At 43.9% G+C, this 11925-nt stretch overlaps 1 protein-coding gene across 1 annotated transcript; it reads left to right on the top strand.

Annotated features, from left to right (window-relative positions):
- The first annotated feature begins 303 nt into the window (after positions 1 to 303).
- Positions 304 to 11509, top strand: LOC143186714 (solute carrier family 22 member 21). The gene is made up of 11 exons (XM_076390430.1): positions 304 to 653; positions 6508 to 6599; positions 7266 to 7413; positions 8504 to 8717; positions 8807 to 8913; positions 9462 to 9616; positions 9876 to 10065; positions 10330 to 10462; positions 10529 to 10841; positions 10911 to 11095; positions 11274 to 11509. Exons 1-11 carry the CDS (start codon positions 628 to 630, stop codon positions 11448 to 11450), a joined length of 1740 nt encoding a protein of 579 aa, XP_076246545.1. The 5' UTR covers positions 304 to 627; the 3' UTR covers positions 11451 to 11509.
- Positions 11510 to 11925: the final 416 nt, after the last annotated feature.

Genomic DNA, 11925 nt, shown 5'->3' on the forward strand with positions numbered 1-11925 from the left:
GATTTTTAATGAGATCAGGGAATGCGGCTGCGACCGGTTTCGTTGATTGAATGAACATTCTACGGAAAAGACAACACAGCTAATACTCTCTTGAAGAGATATCTTTAGTAGTGATACAGATACCCAATCAGTCGTTAAACGAAGAGCGTCACGGTGTCTCAGAAGAGCAGTCGTTGGCCAAACTTTTACAATAATCTAGAGATAGTAGAGGGAAACAGAGCAGGAGAGACGGAGGGAGGAGGAAACAGCTGGAAAAACGCGGCCTCTGTCCACGATGATAGTGATGACCTCTCCTTCGTCTCTCCCCAACTTTTCGTTGTTCACCAGAGCTCAGACGGTTCGTACATCGTTGTCAGTCTTTCTCCTACTTAGTGACGAGCGTTAACTTTTGCAGTTCGTATGACTAAGCATCGACCACGTTTCGATCGTCGTTTCTGCGTTCAAGCTCAGCGAGTGTAGGACAAAGAACAGGAGAGAGGTATAGTTCTACACGGCGCGAAGCAGAGCGGTTTCACGCTTGCACCCTCTTGGGGGACATTTTCCCGTTTTGACGGAGAACACGAGGCTTCTCTGCTCTTCTTTTCTTCACCTAGAGCATAGTGAACCAGATTCTCGGAGGGTGATACTATGGCGTCTAGAATGGGGTCTAGAATGTAAGTAAATCATACGCATGATTCAACCCCCTTGCTCTTGCAATTCTCTCACAATCGCGAACAGTAAAACAGCAAAAGAAGAGTATTCAATATAAATTGTGAGGACTATTAGTCAAATCGATGTTTAATTAATATTTACTTGAAAGCTACAGCAGATTCTTTGTTTTTTATAAACACATAGAATTGATTAAATCTGCTAGTTAAACAATGCATTAGGTCACGAACAAATTAAGTCATTGCGTGCTGCAATTGTCAACCGCGTGATGCATTTATTCATATCAATTGGAAAAGCAAAGATGACTGGCTAATAAAAAGAACGCGATTGTTAATGAGGGCATTTACCTTTTTCATGTTTATCAAGCAGGGCGTAGATTGCACTTGAATTTTCTGTTAAGAATTGTCTAAAAATAATTCAATTCTTCTACCCTTGGTTGTGTCGGTCTGGCATGTTTACAACCAGCGCGCAGACTGCATAGGCCCTGCGTGTGTTTCTTTTTTATCTTCTCGTCGTCGAGTTTTTCCCTCCCTTTCTGTGAAACATAGTCATGATATGCCACGTTGCGTGTTTAATCGACCAGGCGTCCCTAATGAACGCGCGCATTGAACAAAAAGAGTCATTATGCATCATCGCGGTCGATGTCTTCCACCGAGAGACGATGCTTTGCGATCGCCGCTATGATCCAGAGGATTTCCCAGGGGATAAACTGTGAGCACGAGATATCTCGAGATAGTTGGAGGTTTTATTTAAAATTCACGCACGAGACATTGTCCGAGCGCGTGTAAGATAGTCACGCTTCCGCGAGGTTGATGCGAGTCATCCTCCCATTTTTTGCGGACTGAAAAGGATAAGGTTGAACGAGGACGTTTAACGATCTCAGGGTTCGGTAACCATCGAATGGAAATCGGTAGCCTGACCAGAGCCCATTTACCTTATCCATTATGCCGCGGTGACTAATTTGTGACGAGAATCACTAGTATCACTTCGGTGGCTGACCTTTGGAATCTTTCCAGAACTTAACGCGTATCTACAGGAACACTTGGAATAGTGTCCTTTGTAATCGATTGGTCAAGGACCAATGTATCAAGATTGGTTCATGAAATCCTTTCAATGTTCTCAAAGAAGTGGCAATTTGAACTACAGCTCGCTCCATTATTAAAATCACCAACGTAAACGCGCCTGATTAAAATGCGTTTTATTTTTATGCATCGTCGTCATTCGTATAATGAACGTACCTATCCAAAGCAAGGACAGAGTCGACTATCATCTTGTTTTTCTTTTTTATTCAGGTCACGAGGGTTATTTTAATTCCACAAAGTGGAGGAGTTCACAAATATTTGCGTAGCGAACGATTACCAACCTCCTTACACAATTCCCTCCTTTTTCATTGTCTTGCCAACAAACAGCACTTTTTCTCTTCTGAACATCTTTTTTGTTATCATCCAATGTTTAAATAATGGGAGGATCGGTACTCGCGTCAACTCGAGATGTTCAATTACGAAAGAGTGGCCTTTATCTTCGATTTGAGAAATCTTCAATGAGATACGCGAAGGCGGTTAGATATGGCAGATAACTTGCGTTTTCGAGTAGCTCTTTAGATATTTACATAATACGTAATTTCAAGCTGAAAAGAATTTACCCTGAATACATATTTTCTTTTCCCGTGTCCCCATTTTTCACTATTATTTGCGAAAAAAGTACTGTCCATATCGGAGCATCAACAGAGATATACAATCGGCACGATAAAGCTGTATCTGATTGGAACGTAGCATGAAGATGTAAACACAGAAGAATTTAAAGAACACGAAAAGAAAAGGCATGCGGATTCGCATCAAATTTCATGCGCATTCTTTCCTCTTTCTTCACTGAATTGTGTATTCGTAATTATCTGCTCTTCTTTTTTCAAAATGGAGAAAAGTGTAAAAAGGAAGGGCTGCCTTCGCGGTACACGATCGAATGTGCGATAGAAAGTTTTACATATCGAATGCGCATAGATACGGTCGATGTAACAATAAACCAGCCTGGTGTTAGTTGCAACTAAGCTGTTGCATCCAGCCTAAGCCAGTGTAAACCAGTTTTATTTGATTTTTCTCTCGCTGTTTTCGATGAACGCGCGCGCGTCCCGTGCAACACTCACTACCGCCTCCTTATCGGCATGCATAGCCTTATCTATCACGTTTCACCGGAAAATCATCATCGTACGCGACCGGGTTCTTCACGTTTCGACCGATCACATGTAAATGACCGTGTTATTTTGGACACTGCACGATTCTGAATAAAAATCACACTGCGTATGCACGTACCCATGATCCACGTTGACCTCACGATCGCGGATGCATACCCGCGATATTTAAAATCCTGTTGGTCATGAAACCGGTATTTTTAGATTTGTTAGCGCTTTTATTGATACACTGTATCCTTCATAAAGTGTCCATTCTCTTGTTTCGGATTTTCCAACTCTTGGAGCGCGTTTTAAGAATGATAGATTAGGAAGAGATAGAAAGGAGAGATGAAATGTCAGAAGTTTTGAAATAACTGCTGATGAAATTGTATGAATGCATGCATGTCATTCAGTATATCTTCTCCACATTTCTGAATTAGATACATTGCAAAAGGTTAGCAAAAACCTTTGCGAAAATTTCTTGGAATTTCCATCAAATAGAAAGATCGTCTGTTGCTTTAGAACGTCAAGAAAGTAATCACGTTGTGGTATTTAACGCAGTGACCGCATACTCGTGGAACGGTAGTACACATAATTCTTCTCGTCAAGGATTGAGCAACGCCTCGATATTATCAGTCATTAAGATGTTTAAAAAGCTGAGCTGAAATCGTGGAATTTTAGCAGATATGTATTTAGTGCCCAGTAAACCGTGAACGCGCACCGGCTTTGTAATATTTTACGTAATACAATCATTTGACGCCAATAAAGTTTCTGCGGTATCGATAAAAACGATACTAATACCAAATGCAATCGCCTCAAACTATTAGCATCGTGTAACGCCTGGGATTATCGAGATCGCCATGAATTTCCAATTAGTCTTGCTGTTGAGCCAAGAGACGATGGCGTTGTTCTTGTAGAGTAATGGTAGTATCTTTACATTTGAATTGTGAGCTTGTGCAACTTGCACTTCAAATTGCGAATTCAGGTTCCAGTGCTCTGCTAGAGATTTTCAATTTCCTCGACGCTTCGACACTGTCAATGCCAAAGGCGACCTGCATATTAAAATCACTGAAATTCCATTGAAATTAGCCAAGAATCGCTGGATATAACAGCGAAACGATACACGTCGCAGCTGTTGGGCCGCCATGTGTCTCCATCCATAAAGTCCAGACCTTAAAGAAGGACTGACCCTCCCCCCTCCGTCTATTTTATTTCCCCCACTGCCCCTTTGGTCATCGGGGACGACAGCAGCAGTGTCGACTTACGTTTACCTTCGAAGACAGTTGCTGCAGCAACAAGGCAACAGGTTGCCGACAATGTGGCGCGTAGCACGCGTCCACTCCCGTGATTTTCGTTAACGATTTTCCATCGTTGCCTTCACCCCGTCGAAATTGTCCAAGAGTTATAGGCGAGAGAGGCAGCGAGCTAGAAAGATGGCGTAGGGGATTCGTGAAAGGACGCGGTACCTGAAACACCTGTTCGCACCTGAGGTATTCCGTTCGACGGGTCTGGATCGAAGCCAACGGATCCCGTGAGTGCAGTTTCCAGCAAGGTTTCTGCGAGTCTCGAATAGCTTGCGCGATATCGCATTCTCCTCCCTTGCGACCGGAAGTGTACCCAGTGCTGCGTCCTCGTGTGTTACCTGTCCGTCGAATCGTTGGTCGGTCGTCTTTTGCGGGTGAATGACTCCTGAGAGAAGTCAGGTGTTTCCTCCAGAGGCCAATTAAAGATATACAACCGTAATCAGTGAGATTAATTGCGTGGAAGGATCTCGGGACCGTTTTAAGCAGGCCGAGTCAAGAGATCGTCGCGAGAAGGAGCGTTCTTTCGTTTCATCGGTGAAGAGAATTGTTAATCGCTAACCTCGTTGCTGCAATTGTGTGTCAAATTAAGACAGGAACAGGGATTAGATAGGATCGTTTAACTTGATAGTTGCAATTGATCACTTAACTAGATCGCGTTTCAAGGTGGGTATACAATCCTTTACGGTCGTCGCTCGGCTTCTGTCACTTGCTCTTTGGCGAAACTTACTGGATTATGTTGCTATAATTGAAACTGATATCGAATCACGATTCGTTGATGTAAGTTTATATTTCAACCGACCTACGGGGCTAATTGTACTCTCTGCGAGTTGGGATCCCGAGGACGTCACCGTGGCAATGTTCTCGGTCGAGGTAACGCAACACCGACTGCCTCTTGATTAGAGAATTAGGATTCTCCGGTCGGCAGATCGTTTAAACGTTAATTTATGTTAATCAGTAGTCGCGATTTGAGTTAATTTACTAGAAAATTGTACGAGAAGTACAAGAAGTTGCATGGTGCAACTTGCTGGTAACCACTTTTCTGTCACTTTATCCGGCTTCTCCGTACTGGTCTCGATTTCTGGTACTTTTACGCTTGAACGGTAACCTCCACCGTGCCTCTTGCATCCTCATAAATTATCATGTTACGTCTGCGCGGTGGAAGTTGAAGAATTGTCGCGAGAAGGCGGCTAGCCACTTTAATGAATCAGCAAACGACTAACGGGAAGGACATTGTGCATATAGTACCTTTTTTTAGTACCTTCAAAATTATTGATTTTCTAATTTTCGAGGCACGGTCATTAACAATCTCTTCCACTTAATAAGAGAAAAGAGAATTACGCTGACAATCGAGTCTCTCGAATCGAAGGGCAGCGACGACTCATCTCTACCTTGAAACGTTAAATCGACCTCGCGGATCGTCTCGCGGGAATTGTCAAGGTGATTCGCATCGCGGACGGCATATAAATGTCGCGCCGATCGCGTTGAAACGTGAAACACTTTCGTAATCGTCGTTTCACATTAAGAAGTCAATGACATTCATCTGTGGAAAGCTAGCAACAGTGTTGAGGAGACCTCGAGTGGATCAGCTCGCCGTCCAGAACTTCTCTGAATACCCCATCCCATCTAGGGACAATTGAGCACTGCACTTTCGGAGTGCAAAAGGAAAAAATTGCAGTTCTCGCAATGCATTAATATTCCACCGATTGATACTTTTTTTCCTGTTGCTTCGTTTATCAATACTCGAAGCTCGCTGTAAATTCTTTTCCTTTTTTTATTACTGAACCACCTTGCAGCTGTAAATTTGCATAGCTGCACTTATTAAGTTACCAGCTGGTTATCTCATTCGAATACGTTAATTTTCATAACACACGTGTTTCACGAAGCGCAGGCGGTTACTCGGTACGATACTCCTCTTCCACCGCGTCTCGTCGATCGGTGCGGTCAGTAGAAAATCGGAATCGGACACGAGCAGTTGCACTTGCGCGCAGGAGGCGGCTGGTCTCCGTTCATTATCGCCTCGCTAAGTTGTCCCACCGATTCCATCGAGGTGTTCCTCCTGGCGTGGCTGGCTTTCGTTAGTTCCATTCACGATTTCCGGTTTCTAGCGCACTCGATCGTCGCGTTTCTCCCACGAACCGATGGACAACGGCCCGCGTGAAAGTCTCCCATCTGTGGGCGTTACCGCCGCGTTTCTCCGGCCGTTTGATAGAAGCTCGCAGCTCCATTTGGCTGTTTTATGTAATCTGTGGCCACCGCGATGCAATTGCGTTCTTTCCCATTCACGAACGATCGATCGATCGGCGATTTGACCCACGGACGCGCAGGGTCAACGAAGAAATCGTCGCCCCGCGGATCAACATAATTCTCGAATCTCTGTCTCTGTGTTCGCAGCCTAAAGGGCGACGAGGAGGACAACATGAGGCTCTTTTGCTCGCAGAAGGACGACTCGTCGTCAGTGGAGAAAACCAAGGATGGATGCAGAGGTATCAACCGCGTTATGCTTTATCTATGTATGATCCTTATGCGTTGAACCTCCATGCGATTTTCGTGTTTTGATATATGTAATTACTTTTGCATAGGATATATTGTCATAGGTATTGATTGCATGGCACGAGTAGCAACTTGACCTGCAAGTGTATTAAAGTATCGAGGCTTTGTTATAATAATGCTGCAGAATCAATTAAAATCCAACTCGTACCAGAGTCCATTGAAAGAACAATACAAATCTCAATAATGTCCCAGTCAGGATTTTCCTTTAAACAATAACGATTCAGGAAATGATTCTCGGTATAATTACCTTAACTGTCCATCCGATCGTGAAAAGGTGGCACGATTTGAGAGGAAATTATCGATCACGATTATTACGTGCGATTACGTGCACGCGAGAATCAATGCTTTGTTCCGTCCTCTTTTTCTCGCGCAATGAAATATCGCGTGTCAACGGTGGGCTTCAATCTCTTCTGGTGCAATTTGATAGCTTGAACTAAATAGTTTTACGGATCGACCTGATTTCCCTGCTCCCCTTAGAATCAAATCCTTCTTTTTTCTTGTCCCTTTTTTCGTTGGAACACGGGGAATGGGATTACCCCGTTCCTTTCAGGAAGGAAATTTGCTTATCCGCCTGATCGTCGGAAATCTGTCTTTCGCAGGGGAGAACGGAGGATTGAGCGGGACGCAGGAAGTGGATCGTTTTGGATACTATCAAATGATCATGTTCTCGATAATAAGCCTGCCTCTGTTCTTGTCTGCAGGATTCACGCTTGCTTACGTGTTCACCGCCGGCGAAGTTAAATACAGGTACGTGTTGTTTTCTCAAGCCACATTCATTTCTGGTCATTTTTTTTGTCTTTGTCTTCTTTCCACAATTTCACTGCCACGGACGCATCATTCCTGTGTTTCGACAATTGTGGAACACGGTTTTATGTTCTATTGTCTCGTTTAACATTGCTCATACAGGCACGAGCAAGACGTGCAACGAGCAGCGATCAATGAAAAGGTCACAGTAATAGAACAACTCGATCCGGTATCGAATTATGCAATCGACGCTTCGGAGAAATTGGTTATTTCATTAAGCGATCGATTAATTTTTTCGCTGTAGTAACGCGGACTGCTGCGCGCGTTTATGGGATTACGATCTATTTTTGCGATCAGGCGTTTAATAGTAATCCAATAATCGTGATTGCATGCGCGTTTTATCGAGGGGCGTGAAGTCAAAGACGGTGGAGATTGATGTCTTTGAAGATGTTTGCGGCTTCATGGTGTAGAGGCATGAAGTACTCATTGAACTAACTGGAAAAGTCAGGTCAGGAAAGCTTTTGTATTCTCATTAGCAGTGAAAAATCTTGCATGCACCAAAAACGTAAATATATTTTCAAACTTGTGGCTAGCGACATTATTTTGTTTACTTGAATTTACAGTGGATAAAGTATGCACTGTAAATTTTTGAAGTATGCTGCAAAGGAGCTAGAGATCATTTTCAAACGTTTTGTGAGCTTACGCTGAATTAAACAAATAATACTCTAGCAACTTTCCAAAATAATCCGTTTACAAATAGCTACAGCCGGCCAAAGAGCCAAGCGTGGGCGTTGTTTGGAACGCTGCGCCACAGTAACTTTAATGAATCATAACTTTCACCAGATGCACCACTTTGAATTAATATTCAAACAAAAGTCTCGATCTAACTTTCATGTAATTATCTTCAGAATACTTATCAGAGGTTCACTACTTTATTAAAAGCAAATAGGCGAATTCGTTCTGAAATCGGTCCTTATCGCTCTACCAAAATTCTGGAATTCTTTTGAACTAAAATTCCAAAACTTGTTCCGAATGTTTTAAAACGTAATCACTTTCTTAAAGCCTCCTAAACTGACTACTCTTTAAAATTCAGGTGTTTGGTCCCAGAATGTGAGGATCCCACTAACACGAAATTCGACGTGCCGTGGGCCGCTAACTCGGTCCCAGACATTTCAGAAATGTCGAAATGCACTCGTTACGTCGTCAAGAACCCCACGGGTGGGTGTACCAATCAATCGTTTAGCAACGTAACCCGTAAATGTGACGCGTGGATTTACGATTCATCGGAGAACACGATTTTGAGCGAGGTAAGCTGGTCCACCTTCGGATCGAACTGTTCACGGTCGCGGCCGCTCGGGTAACTCACGATTTTCCTTTATTTTCCTTCGTGGGACAGTGGGACCTCACCTGCGATGCGAATCGATGGAAGCTAACGTTGGTGGGCACGATAAATAACGTCGGCCAATTCGTCGGCTTGATCTTCGCCGGCTACGTGTCAGACAGGTGAGAAATAATCGCTGGAAATGGATAGCGGCTCCCTTAATTGATCGTGGGTGTGTCGGTGTCCGGGAAATGAGATTCTTGGTTCGATCTGGTCAAGTAATGACGGTCGATCGACTGAACCGTGAAACATAGGTCCCCAGCAAATCAATGTCGAGTAAACGGAGGGGGAAACTAAAAGTCCAGAGCGGGAGATTCGGTTTTACACTCTATGATCTGAAATCCACACGTAAACTCTGACTGATTTTCAACAGATTTTCTACTTATTTTCCACTTCATTTGAAACGAGACCGTGCTTTTCGGTAAATTCGAATAATTTTATGAAGATGATGTGTGCTCGGAAAACAGACATACCTTCGTCGTTGTTATAGATATAGAGTTTTGACAGTGGCTTCGAGATTTCAAATACCATATCGACCGTATTCGTCGTGATAACGAATAAAATACAGAGGGGCGGTGTCCATCAGTCGTCGATGGGAATGGAACAAATAAAAATGAGGAGGGTGCCAATAAAGCTGGTACTGCTTCTTCATCTCCCTCCCTGTTTCCAGATACGGAAGACGTACGATTTTGACGCTTGCCACGTTCCTGAGCGGGATCAGCGGCTTGATACATTCCTTCTCCGTGAATTATTGGATGTTTCTCGCGTTCGAATTTATCGACGCGACTGTCGCGGCCGGTATCTACAGCGCTGGATTTATTTTAGGTGAGTTAATAACGCGGGGGAAAGTAAGGGAAGATGTTTCGACGTGAATAATGCTCATATAAATAACAGCCATGTTTCACATGTCTCGATCTAGGAGCGTTTCGATAACGAAAGACGCGTCGAAGGTATGCTGGCTGGTACAATTTGCTCTTTTTATAGTATAATTAATTAAAATATGATCTTCTCTTTGCCCTTTTATCAAAATAGTAGATTGACCCTCTTCTTCAATCCTCTATAAGAGAAAATTTCTTTCTTTTAGGGATGGAAATGGCGGGGGTGAAAGGCAGAGTGCTCGCAAGTACCATCATCTGCTGCATGTTTGCGGTGGGTGAAATGTTGCTGGGTTTGATTGCGATGTGGTCGAGATCATGGCGGTTGCTACTTCGAATCGTCTATGGTCCAGCATTGGTAGCCATCTTAATGCCTTTCCTGATCCCGGAATCAGTCAGGTAATTCCCGTTGGCGACTATTTCATTCTCGTCGTCTGGGAGGTCTCGTTAACGATCTCGAAACGAACCCTCTTAACGATCGTTGGCGTCGTCGTTGCGACATCCGGCCAATTAACCGGTCCTTTGACGTTTCTGCGACATCGATCGCATCTACTGTTCTAATTAACGCGATCGTGGTCCCCTTTAATATTAGGAATGTTCATTTGATCGTTCACTTTTCGTCACTGGCTTACTTTCCATTTATGACTTCGATGCATTTTTAAGGTGGCTATTGGCGAACGGAAAGCACGATAAGGTCGAGAGGATTTATCGCAAAATGGCGCGAATTAATGGGTTGCAAATTTCGGATGAAGCGGTCGGTGCATTCAAGGAACTGAACATGATGAAATCGGAAAAGGTATGACAATCAAGGATGTTTTCAAGGATCAAATGTCTTCAGGAGTTCACAGATGTAATTTTTCAGACAGAGCAGATGACAGAAACAGAGAAGAAGAGTCCAGTGGTGCAAATCCTGAATTCTTCGGTGATGATCAGTCGATTAGCGGCCTGCTCCTTCTGTTGGCTTACGAACACCTTCGTTTATTATGGATTATCATTAAATTCGGTGGCTTTCGCTGGTGATAAATATCTTAACTTTATATTAGTGGCTGTCGTCGAGATTCCGGCCTACTTCTTGACGTGGTTCCTCACCGATCATGTGGGTAGAAAGATTACTTTATCGTCCTCCTTCCTACTGAGTGGTGCGTTTTGTTTAGCAATACAATTTTTGCCAACGGGTGAGTTCAATTGACAAATGAAATCTTTATTTGAGGTAGACGTAATCTTCAAAGATTTCTTTTTCTCAGGTTCTTGGACCTTCCTTCCTTTGGTCCTCTACATGGGTGGAAAATGGTGCATCACGATGTCCTTTTCCACGATTTACATTTACACGGCGGAGCTATTCCCCACGAGCCTGAGACACTCCCTCCTAGGAATTTGCAGCATGACTGGTCGCATGGGGTCAATATTGTCACCGCAAACTCCTCTTTTGGTAAGTTCACCGCCGCAAGAATCCACACGTTACAAGGTACCGGCGGACCCGCTTGTTGCTCGATGGCAGAGCACTTGAACACTGAGTAGTATCCTCGAAAGTCAATTCTTCAAAGACTCAGCGTAGAAGATGCACAGTATTTTTTCCGTTTTTATTCATATAACTGGTATATGCACAGGCACAAATCATGCCGGAGTTGCCACTCATTCTTTTTGGATGCATGGGCCTGTCAGCGGGGCTTCTGTCTCTGATTTTCCCTGAGACGCTGGGCACAAAGCTTCCAGACACAGTGTGGGAGGCGGAGAACATTGGGAAGACGAGGATAAAGGAGAATGCGCAGGATTCGCCGTCTTAAAGGGAGCGGAGAGGCGCGATGCACCGCGATACGTTAAGTCCGATGTGAGAAAGCGAAGAAAGAGGAAGCGGAACGAGCACGTCGACGATGGCTTTCAGGAGTTTCAGTCTCGAGAGCCTTGGAACGCGTGAAACTCCTTCTGCCTCTAGAGTTTTACACGCCCAGGGTTTTTTGCCACCTTCTGCAATCCCCATTACGCTTAAATTGGCGTAAAGAGTTCGATCGCGATCAATTTGCCATATGTTTGCTTATCGCGAAGCGGGTCGATGACCCGTCGATTGTTTCTCTTTATGAAGAATTGACAGATCGGCGAATTGTATAATTCCCTCCCTCCTTCTATATTCCGCAGATAAGACGTGCTCTTCCCACCCCTCTTCTTCCCGATGTCTTGCGTATTCGTTTAATGAACTTTTAACGCGTTTAATTATTCCTCGTTACAGCCCGTTAAGGCTATCATCTAGACACGATGTACATG

The sequence above is a fragment of the Calliopsis andreniformis genome, unplaced genomic scaffold (assembly GCF_051401765.1).
Source record: "Calliopsis andreniformis isolate RMS-2024a unplaced genomic scaffold, iyCalAndr_principal scaffold0022, whole genome shotgun sequence".
Classification (NCBI taxonomy): Eukaryota; Metazoa; Arthropoda; class Insecta; order Hymenoptera; family Andrenidae; genus Calliopsis; species Calliopsis andreniformis.

Excerpts from the sequence above, each read along its gene's own strand:
- LOC143186714 (XM_076390430.1), top strand. The coding sequence starts at position 628 with ATGGCGTCTAGAATGGGGTCTAGAAT. Across the intron at positions 6,600-7,265 it reads AACCAAGGATGGATGCAGAG|GGGAGAACGGAGGATTGAGC; the intron begins GTATCAACCGCG and ends TGTCTTTCGCAG. Across the intron at positions 10,463-10,528 it reads ACATGATGAAATCGGAAAAG|ACAGAGCAGATGACAGAAAC; the intron begins GTATGACAATCA and ends GTAATTTTTCAG.